A 27607-nucleotide genomic window follows, 5' to 3' on the forward strand; every position below is an offset into this window, starting at 1 on the left:
AGTTTACTCCGAACTCCTCCTGCGAGTAAACGGCGTAGTTTTCAGAGCATAATCCAGTCCGTCTGCGGGTGTTTATTTGTCCAAAAGCTGGGAAATGTTGGGAATTTTGACTTCAAAAATGATTTAAATGTGAAATGTGCTTGAGATTAATTTGTTTCAAATATGCTTTTCATTTGGCGTACTGTGTGATGAAAGATTTTGTGCTAACATTACATAATTTACATACATCTTGGTGGACGGGGTGGGCTGTACTTTCCCACCACAAACCAAGGTCAAATGCTCACACAAAAGCCATTGTAAAATGATTCATATATAAATGAGCAGAGACTCTGAAATGCATGTTACAAATGATTTTGCTCCATTGTGCAAGGATTATGAGACAGTAGCACAAATTGGACCCTGTATATTCACTTGTTCACTATCGATTAACTTTCAACCAGATAAATAAGAATGAATGAAGATATTTGTTTGGGTTGGTTGCTAATGATTAAAAAAATAAAATCTTTTTGGAAAACACACTCAAAAACTTTTTTTGTATGACTCAGGATCTAAACCAAGGTTATCGAGCATGGAAGCAAGTGTATCTGCCCACCTTAACACTTTTTAAATTCCCCCAGTCCAACGTGAAACCATAATGGTTCCAGCTGTGTCCCTGCCACATAGCACTTTCCTTATTTCTCTTCCTTTATGTACCATAAGTATGTTTAATTACCATATTGTGAACAATCTGAGCCGTGTTCCTTCCATAAAATTTCATGAGACCAGTCACACATGGGTTACACAGAGAAGTGTATTTTACTCAGTGTGCACACAATCAAAGTAGTCATGCAGTTCAAATCCTCACAATTTGAGGTTTTGCAAATACATATCATCACCAGAAAGAAGAAACTCTGTATTTGCTTTCAGTCCAGCTATAATTTTATTTATTAGTCATGTGCAGTTTCCTTCCTTTCCATAAAAGCATATCAGCAGACATCAGACAGGATATCCGCCTCAGTGCAATTTAACTAGGTAATGGCTCTCTGGTGATTTACAAACGTTGGTGGATGGGGAAGCTCTTGCCTAGTAGGAGGATATTAAGTTGGCAGACTTTAACTGTGTTGAAAACGACTTGTAACTTGTAAATCATTTCATTAAAAACACACAATAAGCACCACGTTAAGAAGTCTGACTGAAATGAGCACAAAGCATATTGAAATTGATGGTAAGATCCCCAGCCTCTCGGAGAACGAGACAAACTGACAATGACTGCTCAAAACACAGTGCGAGACGGTACTCCAAATGCAGGGCGTGGAATGTTTTTTTGACATTTTCTGAAAAACTATTGATCCACATCGCATCAGTCAAAGTTTTCTTGGTGTCTGGGAAGGCTCTCTAGAGAATGTATTAACAACAACCATCACAGTCTGAAAGACTGCAGGAAAGACGTTTGAAATTTAGCACTTGAAAGAAGGGTTTTCTTCATTTTATCTTTATCATCTGAGCTCTAGATTTTTATGTCAAATAATCACGTGTAATGGAAGACAATTGCTGAGAGAAGAAAGGGATAGGGATACAAAGAATCCAATTTATTTTTTATGTTAATGAAGAAAATAGGAAAAACGTGTCTTGTGTGATTCAAAACTTGACCTTTTGCGTGCATTGCTACTGTATTATAACGGTAATGGTTCTCCACTATAATGTTTTCCTTGAAGGAATGAGGAGACAGTTATAATTCCAATGCAGATTTTTTGTTCATTTAATCAACATTACGGCAAATATTATCTTTTTGAGTGCCCAAAGCACTGATTTTTTAATTTTTATTTTTAAATAAAAAGACTACAATGGAGTTGTGATTGGCTAGGTCTCTTCATTTTCACCTGATGTTTACCTGCTAGTCAGCACATCACTAGAATAGGTGGGTGTTCTTCCTTTAGTTTCTCAACTAGCTGAAGTCAGACCTCTAAAGGAGTAGTTTGACACATTGGGAAATACCTGTATTTTCTTTGCTAACCATCTCCCGGTTCCAGCTTCAAATCTAATGGACAAATATGAGAGTGGCATTGATCTTCTCATCTAACTTTACCAAAATGTCCATTTTTTCCCCTTTAAATAAGCCTCTTCTACAAGTGAGGAAGGACCACATGAGGGGCGTCGGTCTTAATAAAAATAAACATAATGAAAAAACTCCAAAGTCAATCAAACCACAGCACTGCAGCACATCAAGAGACATCAGGAAGAGGGTTAAAAATCTTTCCTTTATATTTCCGTTGTATTAGACTGATCTTTACAAAATGAATGGCAGAGTTAATGTGATGGCATGCAGACAACCAAAAGTTGCTAAAAGCTGCAGGCTGATAGTGACAGCTATTATAATAATTGCTTCCTTGACTTCTTTTTACTGTAAAGGTGAGGAAAGATGAGAAAATAAGCTATGCTTCAGCTTCATACATTTTACTCTGCCGTGCTTTCTTTCTAATCCTTTTGCACCAGGCTGAGCAGCCAGCATGAGCAGTGTCTTCTCTAGGTAATCTAGCTCTTAGGATGTGTCATCGGTCAGTGTTATTTGCCAGAAATCCCCAATGGACATTTTTCGCTGCTGTAAATACTACATGGCAGGATTTCATTGGCATGTAGCTTGAAGCTGATACACCGTTGGGAACATTTCTCTCTCAAGTTTCAACTGGAACTAATGCCTCCTTGCTTCAATTTGCACCACCTTGGGCAAAGTTTGGTTCATCCCGCTCTGTTTGCCTCCTTCCGTTGATTTTGCATACGTTTGTGCTGCAGCCTCTAAATGATTCTTTTTTAATTCTGTCAGAAGGTAGGGCAAGAGAGACGAGTGGATTTAGAGAGAGAAATAGGCGGAGGGAAGGAAGGAAAGGTGGATGAAACAGACAGAGGTGTGTGTTTATCAAGCGTTTCATCGTTGCCGCACTGATCCAGGATCAATTGATGCTCTCAGATCAGCAGGGACGTTATGATCAAGGGAAGCCCGCGGTCACTGAACCCAGATCAGCTGTCGGAAAGGATGGATAATTAGGGAGCTGGAGAGAATATTTAGGAACAGATGGGAGGATGGAGGCGACATGTGTGGGAGAGAGAGAGAGAAGGAGAGAGGCAGTCTCTTTGGATGCGAGTGTCAACTAAATGCCTAAAATGTTAAACAAAATGAGAGAGAGAGGGTTAAATGATGAGAGAAGAAGGGGGGGGGGGCAGAAGAAGAAAGAGTGAAGAACAAGGCTGGAAAGGAGAAGAACGGTTGGATGGGAAGAAAATATGGATGGAGAGGGAAGCAGGAGGGAGAGGTGAAATGCAGATTCAGGCTGAGCCAAAGACGGAGATGAAGAGATGCACAAGCTGGGAGAGAGATGGAGACAGAAATATGAAAATATTGGTCTGTAACTGATTTACTTTACTTCAGCAACATAGGTTTCTCCCCTGTCGTGCCAATGAAGCAAATTTGAATTTGAGAGACTTCTCGGATAGAGTGGAAACTTGGTTGGAAAGGCATAAGGAGGCAGGAGGCAGATGAACAAGGAATATATGTATGTGCGCTCAGTGTGTGTTGTGAGAGAATTCTCTTCTTCCTGAATGTTTGAAGTTGAAAGAGCATGAGAAAGATTGAGGGAGGTAGAAGAGGAGGAGGTGGAGGAAGAAGACAAGAAGTAGGCAAAAATAGATGCTGTGACCAGATCAACAGTTGGACCTTTGGGGAGTATCAAGTCTCGAGTTTGAGCTGCAGACAAGAACCACTGTCTGGCCAAACACACACACACACACACAAATAAGCAATAGAGACATGCAGACACACTTTCAAACACTGATGTACAAAAAGGTCTGTACACTGATAAGCAGATCCTGTACTTGGTATGTAATCAACACACATAAATGCTCGTCCCTCTCTGCTCAAAGCCCTACTGACACCACTTAGAAACCCCTCGCACATACATACACACACAGAATTGCAAAGTGGAAGAAGATGCTGTTCACAGAGGGATTTCTTCTCACTGTAAATTCCCATTTTAATTGTGTCTTTTATCCTCAGTATTCCTCAATATAGAAACACAGGGGCCTCCTTGATAATTTACCGACACTATAGGGCTGCTGGAGATGATCCGCTGCCATTTGAGCCAGTGTGCCGAAGTCTATGAGTGCACCATCTCACTTGTGGCTCAAGTGCGGCTGTGTTCTCTGCTCTACTACCTTTATGTGCCGTTTCTACTTTTAGCAACGTGCATCTCTGGAGCATGAAATTCACTTGTGAATGTATATAAGTGCCTATAAGAATCAAGTGACTTTGCCTTTATGTACAAAGACTGGTTTTCTTTTTTGTTTTTGTTATACATGCCACATGCTAATATCTTACCAAATCAATCATTATATGCTTTTATAACACCAAATGTTCTGCTAAACAACTCTAAATAAGTTTTACAGTTTTACAGGACGCTCTGCATGTGAAACACTTAAATTATTTTAACTTTATTTCTGAGAAATCATGTTTTTTTCTGTTTGGTTAGCAGATGGCTTTAAACACTTACACCCATGAGCCTCAGCTGATGTTGCTATGGAGAAGAACATAGTCAGAAGAACAAAACAGGGCTGTAGCAAACATAAAATGCCCCATTGTTACAAGTACGAACAAAATAACCTGCTATAGTTGCCAAATTCATCCAAAATGTCCCCAGAATCTCAAAATGAATTTTGATTTAAAATACTGTATGTTTTTTCAGATTTACAGAATTGCGTGATCTTTCACGTTAACTTGCTGTTATCGGTGCATGCAACAGTAATTTCAGCTTGGTGAAAAACCACTTACTTCCTTTTTTATGCCTTTACTGGGTACTAGCAGAGAGATGTCAGGAAACAAGGGAAAGAGGCGGATGCAACGAGGGTCCCAAGCCAGACTTGAACTGGGAATGTCTTGATTCCTAATTCCTCTTTTTTTTTTTATGTAGCTGCATGCTGTTAACTGTAGCTTAAATGTTTAGCGTTTCATGTCCGTCCAAGTCTTGGAAGTCTATTAATCCAGTTTACCTCAGTACTAAGAAATGTATTACATGCCTTCACTGAGGAAACAAAAGCCAAACAGCAGAGTGTGACCTATTGGCAGGCTATTTATGTTGCCCACATCGCGGGATAAACAGCAGGAGGCACATGTACAATTTTCAGGGGCATCCCGATCGATAAGCCCCTGTAACTAGATATCATATCGTTTCTGAAAATCCATCACACCTTTACTTGCAAGCAATATACATTGTTTATAATGAAAAAAAGAAAGGACACAAAAAGAGATAGAAAAGCCTGGAGTCAGAAAAGATTAGAAATGGGTGAGATGTACGAGAGAAAGACAAAGAAGAACAAGAATGAGGGAAAGAGGGGAGATTGAGGAGAGATGAGGAGAAGTGAATTAAGGAGACTGATAGCTGAGCGCAGGGTCCAGGGGGCATGGATATATGTGTGTGTGTGTGTGTGTGTGTGTGTGAGTGAGTGACCGCATGCCTCACACACACCCACACACTCACACACAGACACACAGAGAGGTTAGCTCATGAAGACAAATGTAGTGACCTTGCTTAGTGATAAGGCATGAAGATAAAGTAGTGTTGGAAGAAATAACTAAAAAATACCAGGAGAAACAGAGGGGTGTGTGTGTGTGTGTGTGTGTGTGTACGTGTGTGTGTACGTGTACGTGTGTGCGTGCATGTGCGTGTGTAGGAGTGCAATAGAGATAGACAGGTGAACAGACAGATGGGAAAGTGAGAGACAGGGAGATAATAGTGAGACAGACATAAAGACAGAAAGATGAGGAGCCACACAGACAGATGTGGCTCAATACTGAGGATGGCAAATAAACAATAAGATATGAAAACAGACAGTGACCAGAACACACTATTTAGCTACACACACACACACACACACACACACACACACACACACATATTTGGAGTTGCCCATACAATCTTGTCTTAAGATTTTCAGGATAAAATGTGTATTCACACCTGTCTTGTCTGGTTCGGTTGAATCAAACTCATGTTTGTTTCCCCCTTGGCGAGGATCTTTTGGGCAGGTGTGAATACAGCAATCACACACAGGTTTGGACCAAACAACCGTATAGACACCCAGCTGAAGAGGTGGTCTCGGTCCGGTTCCAAACAAACTCTATTACGGTTTGTTTAAGGTATGAACTTAAAATAGCTCAATTGCAGAAAGCACTGTGCAGTCTAGTTGCACATCGTCCACTACAGTGGACACTAGAGTGTTATGCCATACACTGCCACTGTTTGGTAAGCCATTGTAAGTGCAAATTAAATTCGTCAAAACCAAGATGGCCGACGAACAATCGGAAATGCTGAGCAGCATTCCTACAATTTTAGGAGAACCCTGAAGGTAAATAAAATTTGGTAACATCTCGTAACAACTAAGGAGTAGTACAATTGTTAATTTTTCCAAGTATTGACTTTATGTTGGGAGGAAATTGCAATTAATCATCTGTCCACTAAATTGGACATTATGCATCATTTACATTTACATTTACTCATTTGGCAGACGCTTTTATCCAAAGCGACTTACATTTGAGGAACAACATACAAGCATCAACAGAGCATCAAATACTGACAATACATACTAGTAAGAGCAGCAATAAATACTAGTAAGAGCTCATAGTACATATCACATCAGTGGGGTAAATACCTAGGGACGGAAGTAAGAGTTAATAAAAACTGCAATCAAAACAAAAAAGTGCAATCAATACAAGATAATTGTAGGAGATAGAAAAAGAAGAGCACAGGAAGTACATGTTAGATGTTAGGAGTTAGAGGTGTTATAAGAGGAAGTGTTCTCGGAAGAGATGAGTTTTCAAGAGCTTCTTGAAGTTAGAGAGGGACGCCCCTGCTCTGATGGCGTGTGGTGGCTCGTTCCACCATCGTGGTGTCACAAATGAGAATAGCAGGGACTGGGATTGCTTTGTGTGAAGGGATGGCAGAGCCAGGCGACGTTCGTTGGAGGAGCGTAGTGGCCGAGAAGGAACTTAACTTTGTATTATGCAGTTTAGGTAGATGGGTGCAGACCAAGTAGTCACTCTGTATGCAGCATTAGTGACTTGAATTCAGTTCATACCTTAGACGCACGCTGTCCACCTTAGTGGACATGTAAGAAACTCCTTGAAAAATGTGTGTTTTATTTTGCATGCCTAAAGAGCAATAAAAACACATAGGAAAAAAATCCTGACAAAGGCTCTCATAATTCATGCATGAAAGGGTGAATTACCTGATATCTAGTTCATGTGACAGACAAATCTGGAGACAAATGCACAGCTTGCCTATGCAGAGTGTGACACAGTCAGATTTTTATTATGTAATTAGGGGTGATGAAATGGCTAAACATGACTCATTAGTGATTGCAGTGATTACAGTGCACTACACATACAGCAGCAGTATGCAGCAATGTTAGCAGTAATAAGTTCTGATGAAATAACCTGCTGATCTGGTTGCATGAACATAGGCTCTCTCTATGAATTCAAATGTTATACATGATCCGTCTTCTGCGCAGTACCACTGTCAACATGCCATATAGGTGCACATAAGAGAATGATCTCTCTGCCAGAACCATCTTCGTCTTTGCAAGATGCTAATTACAATACCGTGTAGATAACACCATATCATATGACCCTCACAAGTTTCTGCAAATTGTGATTGTAGCTGATAACACCAAATCAGCAAAAGAACAATAATTGCACTACAAAAGATCTCCATGGTTATTTAGCCTCCTTTCGCACTTCCTGCTTTTCCTCACTCACAATTTCTGTCCAATGAATGGATGACCTTAGCACACATATGGCAGTGTGAAATTGAACCGCACCAAACCAAAAAAAATAATAATCAGCATTGTATTTGACCAAAGCAAGTGAAATAGCAAACTTTCCTGATCTGAATTACTTAACACCATTGGAAACTCTTGTTTCTTGTTGAAGTGCTCACCTTGCAATTATGTAACAGTGTACTTGGGGTGTGGTGAGTACTCTCTGACATCACTGTAAGGTGTGGTTACAGGTGCAACAGAGCACACTTCAACATCGACCAAAAGAGGTCAGTAAAACAATGATTTTCACCTCGGTTTTAAGTTCTTATACCATTTGGTACATGTAAAGTAGCCATATCTGAGATACAGTAGGCAGTCAACTTCAGCTCTGAACAACTCAGTTCTCACAATAGAACCCAAAAGATGTTCATTTCTGTGCAGAGTCCAGTCAATGTTCAAACGGTTGCTTTAGTGATCTGACTACAAAAGTCACGTTGATCACTGTTTAAAAATAGTGATTGATTCTGTCTTGTCTACATTTCAACATCACGCTTATGAACGAGAAAGGGGCCGACAAAACAAAACCACAAACTTTCATAGACTCACACATTTTTGAACCTGTCAGTATATGTTGCAATTTGTAAACTCTTGATTTGCACCCTGGCTAACATTAGTAGCTGCATTAGCATCAGATTATTTTAGAATTGGCCTGCTGGCTATATGTGGCTTGCTAAAAACATAGTACTGTGTGCAGTTTAGCCAGGCCGCTGTATTACTGTTGGTAGAGTAGGAAAGACTAAATTGTTTGGTCACGTTCACTGGTAGAAGAAGCGAAAACATAGATTTAAAGCAAATCAAACAAAAATCCCACAAATAAAGTAAATTGACAAGTAAGTTAGTTAGCATGTTAGCTGGCAAACAGCTGATTTTCTGATGATGTATATTATCTCCAAAGGAAAACCAGATGCTGACAAAGCGTGTAGTGTTTTTAACAAAACCATCTACTCTAGAACTTGACCTTGACTGTTAACCCCACCCATCCATATTAAGTTGAAATACAATATGTTCAAAACTGCCATTAAACAGCCAATAGAAGTGCTTCTGTGGGCAATTTATGGGGTCACTTTGTCTGTTACACATCTGCTTTGATTCCCTCATATCAGACAATACAACCAACAATGCCTAAAATATAGCCAGTAGTTTATCTGAGTCTCCTCAGCCTTCTACTCCTCGTGTTTCAGAGTTGAGATAACACAAAAAACAGTGCCACTGTAACTTAAAACAATTTTGAATGTGGAAACAAATCTGTCGGAAGGTTCACATGTCTAACTTGACCACAAGGATTTTTTGCAGGTTTCTGCTTTCTTTTAGTGTGGTTGTTATGTGTTAAGTCATTATTTGCAGGGAACCAACTGTGCATGATGGCGCTGGAGAACAAAGCTGAATGGCCTTTATTGAGACAGAGAGATAGACAGATAGACATCTAGATGGACAGGCAGATAGGAAGACAGGGACACAGACAGCAATCATACAGCACAAACACCGTAGAGGTCAATGCTATCACAGAAACGAGCAGTTATTTCGTAGCATTTCATCATCATCATCATCATCTATCTTGGTCGCTTGCGCTCTCTCTCCCTCTTTCATGGCTGGATTTCTCATTGATGACAAAGGCATTTATGTCTCTCTTATGTTCCCCCCTGTCTTCCTCTTCATCCTACTCCCTCTCCCTCCTCCTCCGCCCATCCCTTACTGTCTCTCCCTTATTCTCCTTGCTATTTATGCTTCCTCTGTTTTATTTTGCAGTTTTTTTTACTCTCTCCTGCACTTTCTTTTGTCTCTCATTCTCATTTTGCATCTTCTCTCTTTGTCTTTCTTTGCCTTGTTCAAGCTCACAAATCTCAGCTATTTTTTCCTCCTCTCACTTCCTCTTCATCACTCCTCCTCTTCCTCCTCCTCTTCATCCTCTCTCCCTCTTACATCATTTTCTCTCTAACACAACTCTGCCTTCCCTCCTCCTTTCCATTTTACCTTTCTCTTTCCCATGATTTAAATTCTGCACATCATCGTTCTTACTTTCCTCTTTCCCTCTTAGTCTGCCCTCCCTATCCTTGCTCACCCTCCTTTACATGCTTGCTTCCTCTCTTCCCATCTCCTTTATATTTCTCACTACCTACTTCTACATATATTTTCATTTCTTTCACTACTCCACAAATGTCACTCTTCACTTTCTTTACATCCATTCATCCCTTTCCTCTTGGTTTTTAACTTCTCCTTTCTTCATTACCCATTTCTCTGCTCTCTCCCTATCCCTTATTCTTTTTCCCTTTCTCACCTTTTCCCTCTCTAATTCCCATTTCCTCCTTCTTTCAGTCCTTTCTTCTTGCTATCCTTTCCATATTGTTGTCCTTCACTGACCTTTCCCGACCATCCCCATCTGTCATCCCCTCATATTTTCTCCCACTTTTCCTTCTTTCCTTCCTCCTATCTCTACCTTTTTCTGCCCCTAATATCTTGCTCATACTCTGCCTCCTTTCTCTGCCTCCTCTTCCTGCTTCTTTTCTTTTTTCTTCTTCTTCTACAAAACCAGTACCTAGTAAATATGTGAAAACTATCAGTCATCCATTGCAATGTTAAAAAATACAAAGTAATTACTCAGTATATAAGTTTTAAAAGTTTTAAAGCAAAAGAGAATCTAAATTTAAAAAAGCATACATTATACAACTTAAATTAGTTATAAGTGCACATTTCTGTTTATTTATATCCTGTTCTTCTTCCTCCTTTAGCTCTGAGAGATAACCGCATCCAGCTGCACCGCTCGACATCCACCGAACTTTCCATCACCATCGCTGAAGTGCAGCTGGCCGACGAGGGCGAGTACACCTGCTCCATCTTCACGATGCCAGTCCGCACTGCCCGAGCCACAGTCACCGTGCTAGGTGGGTTACACAAACATGCATATACACAATACATATTTACACAGTGGGGTGGGGTGGCTGGGCCTGTCAGCTTGACGTTACCAAAAACAGAGATTGCATCTATTCCAGACCTTTAAATAAACCCTTGAAATGAAAGTGCAAGTTATGTGTGTCTACATCTTCTATCTTACGAAAAAGAAAACATGATGTTGATAAAAAGACAAAAATCAATTCTCATTTTTCATTATCATTTTAGTTAAACTCCCTGAACTCTATTAATTTTAGTGTTCCTATCTCCTGTCTGTCCTTGAAGGAGGATTTCTGTGTGTGTGAGGCCCATCCAAAGGTTTCTACTGATTTTTTTCCCCCTATGTAGGCTTTTCTAAAAATCTTTCTTTGTTCTCACTGAGGCCTAATGGTGCAGAATGACATTCTTGCCATCCTTGTGTTCATATGTTCATGTCTCCTTTGAGACTGACTGATGGCTGTATAAATCAGCCTGACTGAAGTCTATTTTAATTTCTCTCCCAAACCTGTAGGATTGTGACACATTTAAACGGATGATTCAAGGCATTTGGCAAATTTTCTTATTTTCTCCACGGTTGTCATGTTGTTTATAACAATTTTACAATGTCTATTTTTTCTACCAGTCATTTTCAGACTACACAGAAAATGTTGAAAAACTGGCTCAAATTCACATGGATAAGTCACTGTGGCCCAACCTACACTGCAGAGTTTACCGTCTCTCAGAGCAAAAGTTTGACCAAGTGGCTGTCAGTTGTAAGTGTGACATGAGAGGCTGCCTGTTGGCATGAGGCAGTGCAGCAGTTCCATAAGTGAGGGGACTTATAAAAGACAGACAGAATATCTGCAATAAATGCGCATAGGCAGAGATATCCTGACATTTAGACCCTAGTATGGTAAAGCTGCACAAACACTGCATCCTATAATTCAACTTGATTACATCTTGTGATTAGATCACCGATGAATTGAAAAATAAATTGTATAACTTCCAAAATATGAATGAAATAACCCATTTTGTGATCCATGACTCTATAGCTTTCCTCATGATGCCTTCATCCAGTTTGATCTAGTTCCTTACTGATAGTGTTAACCTTTGTGTACGGTTGTGACCTCATATAACTCTTGTGTGGAGATAAACAGGCTCCACTCATCTTCTTTGAGACGGATGTTATTACCTATGTGTGATGCTTCCCTGCAGCCTGCAATATGTTGCTGTCATCCTGTCAGTGGTGAGTGAGCCTGTTTATTGGTTGGATGGGCTAATTGGCTTTGGACCCCACGAACAGTCTTTCAAGTATTGATTTTTATTAGTTGAGTTGTTATTGTTCCACATTGTCAGCTAATTCTGGCAGCCATTTTTCATGGTTTCACTTGAAGATGAGAACAAAGCAATGTGCTTGGCAATACTGTAATGCAACTACTAATGGCCATAAAACCACAATGGAGACTTACTGTATGGGAGAGACAGCTGGTCTGATATTCCTGGGAGGTTGTGGTGGGCAGATTTACGGCCAAGCTTTCACGGCATCCAATGCCACTTTTAAATTGCTGTGTAATGAAATGGAGTCATTCTTAGTGCTGCTCATGAAAAAACCTACATCTGCATTTATTCAAGAAATGGGCTTCCATCGCTTAATTGCATATTCTCTGATACCTTAAAGCTTGTTCATGATATTGAGGAGATTTTATATAAATTTTTGCCATTTCCTCTCAGCCTTTCTAATTCAATGCACCATCATTTACCAACAAGTTGTTGGATAAAACTGAGCTGCAGACGGTTTCTGCCTTAGTCCCTTGGAAAACGCCTTGGGAAAAAAAAGTGGAAGCAACAAATACAAAGATTTTGACATTTAGGGTGGGGCAGATTGACTTATGTTTACAACGGATGTTCTGTGGCTGAAAGGTTGTTCCCCCAAATCTGGGGTTTGTTCGTCAACAGCTGTGGAAGCATCCTTAAATAAATCATTTTGTTGACATTTATTCAAATGTTTTGGCAGTGCTGCAAAGTGTATTGAAAATAATTCACTATAGTTGCTCTGGACAGCAGCATGAGCAGATCGCCTGAAATGTTAATGTGATGTTTGTGTATGCGTGGGTAAGGGGGAGGGGAATGTGTGTGTCGGAGTAAGGATGAAGGCGGGTGTACTTTAGCTCTTTAAATTCAAATTAACGGGAGAATCACTTCACCACATTTCTTCCGATTTTGCAGTAATTGTGATTCGAGCATTTTTTTTTTTTTATTCACTGTAATTGACAGCTGTGACACTGTATTCTGCGTTCAATAAATATTTCATGACCCCTGAGAGGGAGCCAAGCCATTAAAAATGTATGGTAAAATGTCTAAAACGCACCGACCCCGATGGGAAAATCGGCCAGAAATCATGGAATTTTCAGCATTCATGTGTGTGTGTTTAATTTTTGTTTTGACATGTGCATAGTTTTTGACAGACACAAATGTGCCCGTAACTGCTGAGTATGGTCAGTTTTAAATTGTGTGTCTGTTAGTGGTAAATGTGTGGCATGCCTCTCTGCTCTCTCCTCCGCTAAGCAGAGAATAATTTATAATGGCTTTATTCTCTTTATTCTCCTTGTAGAGGAAAGGGTCTCGACAGGGCTTCTCCAACCAATTCTATATGTGCTGTATTATTCCCTTATTAATATTCAATACTGCTTTACTGCCAGAGAGCTTCCGCACACAGCGCACTACATCAAATACTGCTACATGACCACATTTAAAATTTTTTTTATCTTTACCTTAATCTATCTATCTATCCATCCATCCATCCATCCATCCATCCATCTATCTATCCATCTATCCATCCATCCATCCATCCATCCATCCATCCATCCATCTATCTATCTATCTATCTATCTATCTATCTATCTATCTATCTATCTATCTATCTATCTATCCATCCATCCATCCATCCATCCATCCATCCATCCATCCATCCATCCATCCATCCATCTATCTATCTATCTATCTATCTATCTATCTATCTATCTATCTATCTATCTATCTATCATCTATCTATCTATCTATCTATCTATCTATCTATCCATCCATCCATCCATCCATCCATCCATCCATCCATCCATCCATCCATCCATCCATCCATCTATCTATCTATCTATCTATCTATCTATCTATCTATCTATCTATCTATCTATCTATCTATCTATCTATCTATCTATCTATCTATCTATCTATCTATCATATCTATCCATCCATCCATCCATCCATCTATCTATCTATCTATCTATCTATCTATCTATCTATCCGTGTTGTGTCACACTCACTCCCTTACTCCCTCAGTACTTGCATTATTTTAGACATTTCCAGCCTTTTCTGGCCTAAAAAATGTCACATTTTAAAAAATGTCAATAACTGGTACAAGACCATGTCAATTTTAATGATAATACATCAGTTTCCCTCCTGGCGCCCCTTCATGATATGGTCTCCCCTCTCCATCTTTACCTTTCTGTGTAACTTTCTCCGCTTCTACTCTGTCAGCTCTGTCTCTTTCTCTCTGCCCATCTCTCTCTCTCTCTCTCTCGCTCTCGCTCTCTCTCTCTCTCCTCCCTTAATGCACAAGGCGGCGGTATGCGGTAAATGGCAAACCGAATGTTCATTATTTCCCAAAGCAGAATGACAGTGATCGCCTCCACCACTTGGAGAAATGTGCCGCCCACAACAGCTCCAGATGGAGGACGGCAAAAAAAAATTGTTTCCACTCTTGCCTTTGACCATGATGGTGAACACAAAGTGGATTCTGAAATATTTGGCAGAGTGGTTGTGTAGATTCCTTCACATGCTTGTGTTCACTTCAACTTGTGCTCCAAGTTAAAATAGTAATTAAGCAAAAATGTGTCTTATTTTAACTGACTGGAAGAACACCTCTGGGAGAGGAAGATGTATCATGACATTTTGGTTTGGCTGGGGCACTCCTGGAGGCTGAAGCTAGTTTGAATGTGACCTTTTGCTCATTTAATCCCTCTGTCCCTCTCTTGCAAACTACCCCCCAAAAAAACATTTGGTCTGACTGAGTCATTTTAACTCCCATCTTGGCTTTTAACTAATGAATTATGGGAGTCACGTTTAATAATCTCTGTAATCTCTAATTTACTTGACATTTTGAACTGAATTTCCGTGGCAAAAACAAGCACTTTAGTGGCTGTACTTTGACGGCGTGCAATTGCCGGCAAGAATGACCTTGCAGCCCTGTTTTGCTGCTGTTGACTGCAGCGCGCTCGCTTTATACTAGACCAATTTCAAAAATGTTTGTTCCAATTAGTCACATAGACACAAAAGCATGGAAAAATAGGGCCCAGGTTGAAAAATACTGAACTTACCCTTTAATATGTGTGCCATAAGTACTGTTAAGTTAATGAAACATTTGGGAATTGTTTTGTCTCTGTATTCATCTTCTGTATGCTTATGTCATATTTTCAAGTCTTACTAAAAATGTTGTCAGCATTTCAGTTATGAAAATTCATCACGAGACTAATATACACTTGAATTATGAACTTTTAGTGTAGCATTTGACTTTTTCTCAGCCACTTTGGTACATTTTTCGAATCATCCTTAACATTTGCAAAACACTAAGTGCATTTCTCGAAACCGTACAAACAGCACCACACAGTGGATTACCTGCAGAAGCCCATAACTTGCTCAAAATCCTTAGTTTATCTCTCAAAAGTAAGTCGGTTAACATGTCAGTGCCATCAGAATGACAAGTCCTTATGTCATTGTTTAAGACAAGACAGTCAAATTGTTTAGCCCTGTTGTCAAAATAAAAGTGTATTTTCTGATGTAAATTATAGTGTTTTGATGACAATGATTGAAAATGCACAATGCTCACTTTTTCTGTATGGTATATATCAACAGCAACAGTACAAAGTTATACATCAAAAGAGATTGGACTGGGTTCACAGTTATGCTTTTACTGTCTGTACTGTAATTTGAATAGAAAACACGCTTGACAGATTATGACGTGTTCAACCATTTTGCATGTAGTGACTTATGCAGTGAACGTATGCCTAGGTGTTTTGGGGTCAGTAAGACTATTCAATAGAGAACCTGTATTTATACATTGTGCTTAAAATGACATACGCAATTGATAATGTAGGAAACAGCATACAGCTGTGAATAACCATTTGCATTATTAAATCAATATATTCAAAAGAATGAGAAACTGCTTTTACGGTGTGCACAAGTGACTGAATGATGTGGAGGTTGAACAAGTAGTTTTGAGAATTTTACTGCACTAAGGAATGTATATTTAAACACAACAAGATGCAATCAGTTGAAACATCTTGCAATTAATAACAATTTCGAATTTCGAAATGAAAGGGCAACTAGGGATGCACCGATCCAATCTGCCAGATCGTTATTGGGTCTGATGACCTATATATAGTTTGCAGATTTGGTATCAGCAAGAAATAACCGATCCACATTAAATATAGTTTCTTTGTCAATGTCATTATACAATTCAATGTTTCTGCTATCACTTACATTCATTCAGTCACGGCAGGATGCCAACTGAGTTTTTAGTGCCACAGGTATCCCTGGCATCATTATTTTACAAAAAAGTGATTCCAACTGCTAGATGAAAATTTCAAGAACTTATTGGTATAGGGCAATTTGTTGTCCTTTACTGACTAACAAATCCTCTAAACTCAACAACAAAATAAGTGGACAGCTGATAGGAGAGTTTCTGATCTGGTTCCCTGTCTCCAAGATTTTTTTCTAGTGCCTTCAAAATTCATTGCAAGCCTGCATCATTATATTTCTCCGAGCTGATTTCCATCAGAGCCTTCAGAACTGGCCAAATAAATGAAAGCTTGTCTGATATTGAGGACGCTGTATCACATTTTGCTGTTGATATTCATTTTTTCCTCAATTCGATACACCGCACCTTGCAAAAAATGTAAAGTATTTGTCAGAAGCTCGGCCGTTGGCCCTCACCTTTTTTTTTCTTTTTCTAGCTACAAGGTGAACCTGCAGCATAAAAGTTTTCTCTCCCTCTCACTTGCTAACTCTCGAACTCTTTCTGTCTCTCTCTCTCTCTCTCTTACCAGGTGTGCCTGGTAAACCTCAGATCTCAGGCTTTGAGAATGCAGTGCAGGAGGGGGGCAAAGTCACCCTGACCTGCACCAGTACTGGCAGCAAACCCCCCGCCATGCTGCGCTGGTACAGAGGAGACCAGGAGCTGGAAGGTGAGAGATACAGGGAGTGTGTGGACGCTCTCTGTGTGTGTTTGTGAATGTTTGTGTGTGTGTGTGCGTGTGTATTGTGGGGTCAGAATACGTGTGTTGGATGTGTCTGTTGTTGTCCTCTGGCTTGTACTCATGCTGGATCTGTTTGTGTGGTAAGGAAGCACATATGTGTGGTTATGTGTGTGTGTGTGTGTGTGTGTGTGTGTGTGTAGGACAGGGTGTGCGAGTGTGTAGCTGTAAGGATATTCTGTAGGAATGCAAGGATGTGGTTTGTGCTTGTGCACATGTATGTGTGTTTCTATGTGGGCTTACAGTAAGTGTTTGTGGGATTCTGCAGTACTCTGTGTATGTGTGTATGGTGAATGTGTTTAAAATTATTTGTGCACATATGCCTCATCTATGATCATTGTGTGTGTGTGTGTGTGTGTGTGTGGGTGTGTGTGTGTGTGTGGGTGTGTGTGTGTGTGAGAACGAAGCTTGTGTGTGATCATGCTGTGTGCGTATTGTGTCCTTGCCACGTTGCCTGCTGTCTCCCTGTGTTCTAAACCTGTGCCTGCATATGTGTGTGTGCAAGTGAGAGAGCATGCTGCTTGTGTCTGTGTGTGTGTGTGTGTGTGTGTGTGTGTGTGCAGAAACATGCTGTGAGTACATTTGTGTTTGTGTTTGGGCCTTTTTTCCCCCCATCATTCCTTATGTCCTGATCCTGTAAGTTTGTGCCTATGCATGTATCCAGGAACTGTATATGTGTTTGCTTTTATTGGATTTTGTGTTAGTTGATGCAGAATTTATTTGTGCAAGTGTGTGTGTATCAACCATTGAGCTGCAACATATCTGCAACTGGGAGTGACACAACAGAGAGCGAGAGATAGCGTGGGTATGATCTAGCCGGGGATAACGACAGAATCCAGCATAAAAGGCAGGGCGGAGGAGAGGATGAAGGGATGAGGTCGAACAGAGAAACAGAGATAGAGAGAGCTTTGCATGAGGTCAGACTGCCTGGTCTTTTGTTACAGATAAACGGGAGAAATGAGCAGGGAAGAGAAAGCGAGAGGCAGAGTGAGTGCAGCGAGGTTGTCATGAGAGGACAAATTAGCGGGCTTTTCTTCCTACAGATGAACTGAAAATCAAGGAGACGATTGGCAGCCTCTGACTCACACCAGTGGTATTGGCAGTGGTAGCGTTTGTGCAAATTACGGCCATGTTTCCCGTAAACACTCCCCCCCCCTTCTTGTTGCTTCATCAGTCAAAGGTTTTCTATTTTCCTTTACCGAGCAGAACAAATATGTTGGAAGTGTTGTTTCTGTCGCCCTCTCGCTCCTTCCACCATCTGCTGCCACCAGAAACTCTATAAGCTTTAAGCCGTGCTTGTACAGGAAGAACAGCGCCCTCTGTCTGTTTGCACAGCTCTCCAGCAGAAGTCCCGCCAAATCCACTCTGTGTAAATTGACGTGTTCAGACTGGTAGATCGTCTTTGTACTGGCCTTTTCTACAGTAATTATACTAATATAATATGATGACATAATATGATAATGATTTATTGATATGAAAATGCTACACTCAGGCTTTGTAATGCAAAAATGCCCGTCTTGTGGCCTGATGCTTTGGCAGTGTTTGTGCTTGCTATAATTATGGATTGAAATGAATCGAAAGAATGGACTGAAGCTACAAAGAGAAGGAGGAATGGGAGAGCTGCCTGCCCGAGGACAGATTATCTGGTCTTTTTGTTACAGCTGAACTAAAAAGAGGAGACGTGGGGAAAGGGGAGTCTAGAGATTGTTGCTTTTAAGGGAGATTGGATTTTTGTTTAAAGTGTCAGCTGACCCAAAATACGAAAAGATGTATTTTCCATCTTACCTGTAATGGTATCCTTCCACGGAGATAGTTTTGGAGTAATTTGCCCAGGTTTTTTAATATAAGTCCTATGAGATTTCTACCAACGCTCCAATATAATGGAGGTGTCTACAATTTGTGGTGCTCACAACATTAAAATTCTCCAGAAACAATGTTTCACAGTATTTCTGCTGAAGAAGTCCTATGCTTATGTTTATACTGGACATGTCTGCACTTCATGATTTACATCTAGTGCTAGTGCATTCTGCGCCATTGCAGAGGGTACTGTGCCCTTTATGTGGCAAGGTGGAAAATAGAGTTGTGGAGGTATGGGAGCTGGATGGGCATGTAGCACATCTGACTTTTATGTTCCTGTCACAGACCTATAATGTTAGCTTTTTTCTTACTGAAACCTATATATTTCTCTAACCATAACATTAAAAGCGTTTTAGTTTTATAACCTTAATGATACATCAAAGGGGTAGTTTGTATTGCACATCCACAATGTTAAGGGACTCACAAGTAACAGATTTTTAAAAAGAATGGTCAAAATTGAAGCATCAAAGGCCCTCTCAACTCGTCCCTGGTGTGCCAATCTCCGAAATCAGTGGATCCATATAGGATTATTTTTTCAGACATGCCCTCCAGAAGACATTATACAACTGTATTCACAGGCTGATTAGTACTCCTCATGACTAGAAATCTAAACACCATTAGTGGATTGCCCTTTAACCATACTTTATATGCCATAACCATGATCTTTCCCATTTCTATGCAAAGATATTGCTTAAATAAATAAGTAAAAAAAATCATTTGCAATGAATGTTAAAAACAACACTGAACATAATCTAGGGTTTTGCTGAATCACTAGTCTTGTCTGGCCATAGGGTCACATCCAAAATAATAGGGACATTGGCCTTTTTTGGGCAGGGCTGGGCAATAACAAAGTACAGTTACTTCAGTATTGTACTTAAGTACATTTTTCGACTATATGTAATTTTATTGAGTATACATTTTTTTGGAAACTTTTGACTTTCACTCCACTACATTTGAAAGACAAATATTGTACTTTTGACTATACTACATTTCTATGAATGTTCTTGTAACGCGTTACTTTGAAGCATTGCTTTAAGGCAGTGGCGTAAGTCCCAGTGGTGCAAACGGTGCAATGCACCCAGCCCAGCTGATTACAAGGGCCCACTAAGGGAGAGGGACATTTGCCACGTGGATCGTGATCAGATGCTGTCATCCACTCATTCATAATGTGTTGGCATCATGGGTTGTTGTGCTTTTCTTGATTGCTATTTGTTCTGTGATTATTGACATACTGTGTCAGCTACTTTGTGTTGATTTGTTAGTAAAGCCGTTTCGGTTGTTTGATAGTCGGAAGCAGCAGGTTTGAGTCGAGGACAGGCTGTAAGATTTGCATTTGGCACTTTGGCTGCTGTCCGTGGTGCTGATCAAAGGCTGCAGGTTTGCAGATGTGTGGAGTCGTTGTGTGTGTCCCTGTGGTCTGTACGCTTATGTTTGAGATTTTTGAAATGAAGAAAGATGCCTATCGCTTTTAATGTTTGCTCTGTTTACCATGTACTAACTTCACTGCAATCCAACCTGAGGTAGCATGTTCAGTTAAATATTTGTTCAATAACAGATGCACCTTTTAAACAAAGGTATCTTTGCTTGTAATAGTTGCAGTTTTTATGCTTTGATTGGTCAAAACATTATGGATTTTTATGGATTTCCCCGCCAAGTTGTCATCTGTGGAACGGGTCCTGTGTGAATCCTCTGCTGACACACGCTAATAGTTAGCTAGCAAAAATGCAGAGTTGATATGTTTTAATCTTGTCAAACTACTGTTATTGGCAACAATACAGCAATGTGTTGCCATTATATTTTTAAAGCAAAAACCTTTGCTTATACTGGAGTAATATTTTACCAGGAGTATTTATACTTTGACTCAAGTACTGGAGTTGCGTACTTTGTCCACCTCTGAATTTGGGCGAACCAACTCTTTAAAAAACAGAAGGGCGAATAGTGAAAAATAGAGACAGACAGAGAGAAATTTGAAGGAGATCAACTCGACGTGAGTCATGGTGTGTTCGAGGCCTTGCCCAGCCGACCTGACACCCCACAACACCAATCAGTCATTGCTGGAACGACACGCTGTCACACACACAAACACACACAATACACACACCTTCGGTTTAACACAGAACACTGGTAATGGACGATGATAATAATACACACACACTGTCACACAGTGCTCATCTCCGGCTAGATAGCCGAAGAGCACCACAGGTCAGCGTGCTATTATTACAGCTTCTCATTCATGCGGTTGTAGTTGCAGTGGGTTTGAGCGTGTGTGTGAGTGAATGTTGGAAAGATGAGCTCTTAGACTGCTGCTGCTCACCACTGCTTCTCTGACAGCTTCACTGACAGTAAAAGCAAAGAAGGAGAGAGAGGGAAGGCAATGAGGGCAACACAGATGTAGAGAGAGTGTGCGTATGTGTGTGTGAGAGAGAGAGAGACGACCTATATCAAGAAAGTGACAGTGAGGGGCTGCCGAGAAAACAGAGAACAGAAAGGGAGAGAGTGTGTGTGTGTGTGTGCGTGTGTGTGCGTGCACGCATGAATAAAGACGGAGCGACGGCGAGAGAGTGATGGAAGTTGCAAAGAGACGACAGAGGAGAGAGACTGAAAGAGAGAGCAGAAGGGGAATTAAGAAAACCACAGAAGAAGAAGCGAGGCGGCTTTGCGGCTGACTAGGAGCACAGACTGGGGGCAGGGGATGAGGCAAAGGGGGACCAGTTTTAAAGAAGATGGGACTGGAGAGCGCAACAGGAGAGAGGGGAGAAAAAGCAGGGAAGGCTGACGAAATAGAGAGAGAAATCCGGAAAGAGGATTTAGATAGAGAGAGGAGGGGAGACGGAGAGCAAGAGAGTGCGGGAAAGGGAGTGGTAATTGAGAAGAATGAAAGGCTAAGAGCTTTGAAGACTGTATTAGTTGTACTGTGTGAAAGGGCTATGGATCATTTAGTGACATCGATGTATTGGATTGGGGATAATGGGGATTTATGGTGGCACTTAAGGCCATACCGGCTGAATACCGGCCCAAATTGTCATAATGCAGGACGTGGGGCGGATGGCGAAGGGTACATGGGTGTGTGTCTATATGGAGCGATGTAATGTAAGAGACGAGACAGACAGAGACATCAGATGAACAGAAAGTGGTGGAAGAAGTGTTCATATCTGTGAAATAGCAGCAACATAAAGCAAATTATTCTTTATAAGTAAAAATCCTATAGAGCTAATTTCCTGCCAAAACTTATAGGATAGATGTATTTTTACATTTAAGACATGCTGTTTTGGAAATACGTTGTGTACTTTGGCAGGGCTTAGCATCAGCTCCATGAAGTCCTGCATTACAATTTGAACTGACATGAGTGCATAATCTGCAATTTCAAAAAATTAAAAGTACTCATTTTGTAGAATGGTTCCTCTGGATTGCTTTACTATTATAGCAAGCAGTATATATATACTATCATTTGTGATGCTATTCCAGGCTTTTACCGCAGCTTCTTTCACTTCTTGTTTGTTTCGGGGTGTTTCTCCCTTCAGTCTCCTCTTAAGGAGGTGAAATGCAGCTCTATTGGGTTACGGTCAGGTGACTGACTTGGCCAGTCTAAAACCTTCCACTCTTTCCCCTGACGAGGTCCTTTGTTTTGTTGGCAGTGTGCTTTGGCTCATTGTCCTGCTGCATGATAAACTTCCTCCCCATTAGTTACAAAGGAATTTGCCTCACTGATCCAATACTTTTGGAGGGGACTGTATATATATATATATATATATTATAGAGCACCTGCCTGTTGCAGCTTCAATAAGCCATGAAGTAGCTTTGAGGTATAAAAATTGTGATGGGGCACAAAGCAAGATAGAAAAGATCTAAAAACTAAAGTGTTAACAGAAGAAACAGTTCTCACATAGTCTGGATTTAATTTACAACCTTTTCAGAAAGAAATATATTTAAGTCAGTCACAATCACAGCACTGTGGGAAATGGAATAAATATGGGACTGAAACTAATGCTTTCCCGTATTGATTAATCTGTCACATATTTTTTGATTAATGGACCTGTTTATTCTTTAAAATGTCAAGAAATAGTGAAAAATGACCATCAAAAATTTCCAAAATGCCCAAAATAATGTCTTTGAATTGGTTGTTTAGTCGTACCAACAGTCCTGAACCCAAATATATTCCATTTTGCAGTGATATAAAATAAAGAAAAACAGTAATACATGACATTAGAGAAACTGCAGCCAGTGAATGATTGATATTTATGCTTGATAATTAACTTAATGAATTAATGAGTTGTTGCCAATTGTGTTCAACACTAATTATTATTACAGATGCATTAATAATTCAGCAGAATTTCATGTTGTAGCTGATCAAAGAGAAATTTAACAACTTTATATGAAGTTGGATTAATTCATTCATTATCTGTTGTATTTAAAATCTTTAAAGTAAGAAGTGTAAAGTAAAAGTAGAAAGTAGCAGAAAAGTAGTACAGTACTTGTGTAAATGTACTTGGTCACCTCCACCACTGGAAATAGAATCAAACTATGTTCCAGCAGCTATGTTCACTGGGTAATCCAGTAACAGGACTATTTAAATCTCTATCCAAATTAGATGACCTCACATGAACGCTTAATCAGACTTTTGCTGGCCCTAATGCAGTTTAAGCTTAAAGGTGATGACTGTTTTGATTATTTTAAAACCATCTCCTTTTCCAGGGAAGCATGGATTTTGCTGAGCATGCTTGGTGGTGTTAAGCCATGCGGTACTGTCTATTCACACACAATATTTTTACACCTTGGAGATGCCAAGTAGAACCACAGTCCTCTGCTTTTGGCGACTAAGCAGCTTCACTGGAGTAGCTGGGGGGGGCGGTCAAGCGGAGTTTAATTCACTCATTCACTTTGCGTTCCCTCCGTGGTCCAACTTCTGTTTTTTCTTGCTGGTTTTTATCCACAATAGGGCAGCAACTGATGATTACTTTCATTTTTTAATAAATCTTATTATTTTAAGGGTTTTGTCTATAAAATGTCAAACTAAAGTGAAAAAGACGACTTTAAATTACAGAACTAGTTTTGTCCAAAACCCAAAGATATTGAAGACAAGCAGTCACATGTCACATTTTGAAAGAAGAAGAGCTGCAAATACTTACTTTTGAGAAGCAGAACCCAGCTGATGATTTTTATTTGATACGTGTCTTGAAGTGATTAAATTGGTTAAAGATATTGCTGTGGATCAAATGGTGTGGACTTCCAGACTGCGAAAAGTCTTACTGTAATAAATTAGTATTTACTGCTTTGGGATGTTTTCTAAATGAAAAAAAAAACTAGATCACTTGGATGGATAATTTAATTAATGTTTTAATAACTTCCTTGGCTCAGGTGACAGGTGTGAATTTAAGTTGTCTGAACTTTGATTCTAATTTTTGTTTTCATCAGAAATATTACAAAAACAAGATCCACTTTAACTTTTTGAGACGCAGAAACCGCTGCACATGCATTATTTTCTTTACAGCCTCTTCTTTTGAATTGACCACAGACTTTACAGAACTCAGCTGCTAGGCTTTTAACCAGAACCACAGACTTTATATAAAGTCGCACTTCCACTTTCTCCCACTGCACGAAAATAAAGCCATAATTTCCCAGATACAGCCGCTGCCATCTTGTGCTGGTGACGTCATTTGGAGCCAGACTCGCAGTAGTGATCAGGTTGGAGCCGCGGTATCGAGGTCCTGTCCGATACACCCGGCTGAGATGAATTAAAACCAAGCTTAGCAGAAAAATACACACTTGAACATACGTCAGCGTGATAAAAACTGCCTAAAATGACAGAAACCATCTTTGGGAAAATTGTATTTGACATGTACTCCAGTTTGGTCTATGTCCCCTCTGCTACATGACATATACTGCAGCCAGCTACCAGGGGGCTGCAGTATACCATCGAGATGTTTTGGTTTCACTTATGGGGAGCTGTCATGTCATCCATTATACACAGTCTAGTCTCCAAATGGTAGGATCACATCACAACTATTGTAGCCTCTTTACATTGGCTACCTGTTTGTTTTAGGATAGATTAGATTTAAGGTTCTTCATGACCTGGCTCCAGATTACATTTTAGACCCTTTAATCCCTTTTGAGCCTTGGCATAGTTCGAAATCCTTGGTCAGGGCTCTTCTGTCTCTTCCCCTGTCCAGGCTGAAAACTAAAGGGGACAGAGCCTTTGTCATCAGGGCCCCAAAGCTCTGCTTTATTGGAGATCATATCCTGATTTCATCTGAGCTGCATGTTGTGTTTATTGGTTTTTAATATCTTGTTTATTAACTTTAATTTTTCATTTTGCCCTTTATGTATTTTATAATTCAATTTGGTATTTAATTTATTTGATTTCTCTCACTGTGAAGCACTTTGTTTTGATAAGTGTGCTACAAAAAAAGTCATTCATTATAAGCTACTTTCCTTTTGTCATGTCTCACAAGGTGCAACCCAGTTGAATCTGCATTAACAACACATGAAGCTATCTCATCCCACTGGCAAATTAATTTCTTTGATTATAAAAACAAACATTTTACATCTCATTAGACTAAATGATTTTGGTTCCATCCACTAATCGATTAATTGGCTCATTGTTTCAGCTCTAATCCAGAACCTACGGTCACAAGCACACTTCTCCAGCCTTAAAGGCCCAAACGCATGCAGTAATCGCTGCATCCAGTTGTTTGATTCTCCTAATATGATCATTTTACAGTGCACTGTGTGCTTGAAGGTTGAAGCATCAGCAGCACCGACACCTCATACACATCTCATCACCACCTTGGGGGAAGTTTGTCTCAAGGATGTGCCAATTGCCCACCTTCTTTATTCGAGAAATAGGAGTTTTAATAAAAAGAAAGTATGGGCCTCCCATTAAATTTTTTAGCAGATGCTGGAGTATAGTTGAGTTTAAATATTAAAGAGGAAGATTGCCGCACACACTTCCACTAATTGAATATTGATATTTATTTTTAATGATTTATCAGTCATTAAAAAAATAACTTTGATGATATGATATGTTTTTGTAATGATTTGGTATTTTTTGGGAACCCTTTGTAAACTTTGAGCCGTTTTAATAGTAATGAATCATGTGATAAGGCAATGATATCATATATTGAGAATATAAATTAAGCAAAAATGATGACTTGAGGATGTAGAGTGAAGCACTGTGTTTAGATAAACACGCGTGGAAGCATCTGTAGCAATGTGTGGCCTTCTCTCTAATACATTATTAAAAACAGACAGTTGCTTTTACCAGATGTAAGCTCTCAAAAAGAGGCAAGCTATCCTTTTCTGCAAATATACATGAATTTATGCTGATGGGTGCTTGCTACTGTGAAACACAGTTTTAAATATATTTAACACTGAAGAACTGTCATTTTTCACACATTTATTTTTACCTCCACACCATCACCACAGATCTTTATCATTTTTTCTGTTGCCTGGGCTGTTCTGCAGTCCGCTGGTATATGTAGAGACTCAGCTGAAACAAGCGGCAACAAACATTGACATATGATCACCTTGTAAATTTGATATGGCGAACATGGTGCAGTAGCAAACATCTGTTTGTATGCATATCCAGGTGATACGGAGAGACATTATCATTCATTTAGAGTCATGTTTGTGGCAACTTGAAGTCCAGTTATCACTCTCTTACACACTGGTCTAACTCCTGACATCCTTTCAGCGATTTATTGCTTTTTCACTTTCTTCTGACAAATGTATTTATTGTATGTCGCTTTGGAAGCATCTGCTACATGACCTAAATGTATGTAAATATAAACATTTCAGTCCAGAGTTTTAAATCCTTTGGTAAATATCTGGCTCATACGCTGCTAAACGCTCCGGTGTTCACCAGCTGGTCACTGACTGTGTCTGTTGAACAGGTAGTGTACAGTGAGTTTATCAGTGCTGAAAACAGCTTTCTGCGGCAGATGGAAATAATGCTGTGAGAGCTGTAAGAGTGAAACAAAACAGTAAGCGTCCAGATTTATACTCAAAGGTGATAGAGCTTTTGCAGTTAGGGTGCCTTGACTTTGGAATGACCCGCCGGAGGAGATGAGGGCTGCAAACTCTGTCTCATTTTTTAAATTACTTTTAAAATCCTACTTTCCTTGTGCTTTATAATGTGTTCAGTTAGTATAATCTCAGTTTTTACTGGAATTACTTTCTAACAGAATATATATATATGTAGCATACACTTTATAATAGGACCCTGTTACTGGAGAGAGTTGTTACTGTTGATTTTTTTCAAATTCACTTACCGATGCTATCTGCCACAATCAAAATTTCATTCCACTCTATTGTATCTGGGTGGAGACTGGAATATAAAAGCTCTCAAAACCTAGACAAAATTGTAAATTGGGGGAACTGACCCTTTAAGAGATAGAATCTGTTTTTTGTGTAACCCAGTGAAACACAACCTGTTATTGCTTCCCAGTCCAATTTGCTTGTTGCTCCGCTTGCAGCAGCTGACATGCAAATTTACCCTGATTATCTAATAATGAACTGAGGAAATGTGAATTATGAGGAAATGTGCATCACTGCTGTCTTGGGGGGAAAAAACGCTTAAACTGACTGCATCTTATCTTTTCCTTAATGAATGTGTTGAGTCAGTCACATGACCCCTTGGGCCTGAAAAACGTATTAGAACTCAATTGTAGGATTCGGAAAATACTGTACACAAGAGTCAGTGAGTAAACAAACAGAAACATTTCTTCATTCCCAGGTCTAGTTTT

General features: G+C 39.8%; 1 protein-coding gene across 5 annotated transcripts in view; it reads left to right on the plus strand.

The window, feature by feature from the left end:
* The window catches only part of cadm3 (cell adhesion molecule 3), an 89762-nt gene that overhangs the window by 42331 nt on the left and 19824 nt on the right, over positions 1 to 27607 (plus strand). For all 5 annotated transcript variants that reach the window (XM_038717392.1, XM_038717395.1, XM_038717396.1 and 2 more), the window contains exons 4-5: positions 10566 to 10718; positions 16803 to 16940. In XM_038717392.1, coding sequence (XP_038573320.1) covers positions 10566 to 10718; positions 16803 to 16940 — 291 coding nt within the window. The remainder of the gene's footprint in view (positions 1 to 10565; positions 10719 to 16802; positions 16941 to 27607) is intronic.

Source organism: Micropterus salmoides, unplaced genomic scaffold, assembly GCF_014851395.1.
Source record: "Micropterus salmoides isolate LMB-PRFRI ecotype aquatic unplaced genomic scaffold, ASM1485139v1 Ms_hic_scaffold_14, whole genome shotgun sequence".
Lineage (NCBI taxonomy): Eukaryota > Metazoa > Chordata > Actinopteri > Centrarchiformes > Centrarchidae > Micropterus > Micropterus salmoides.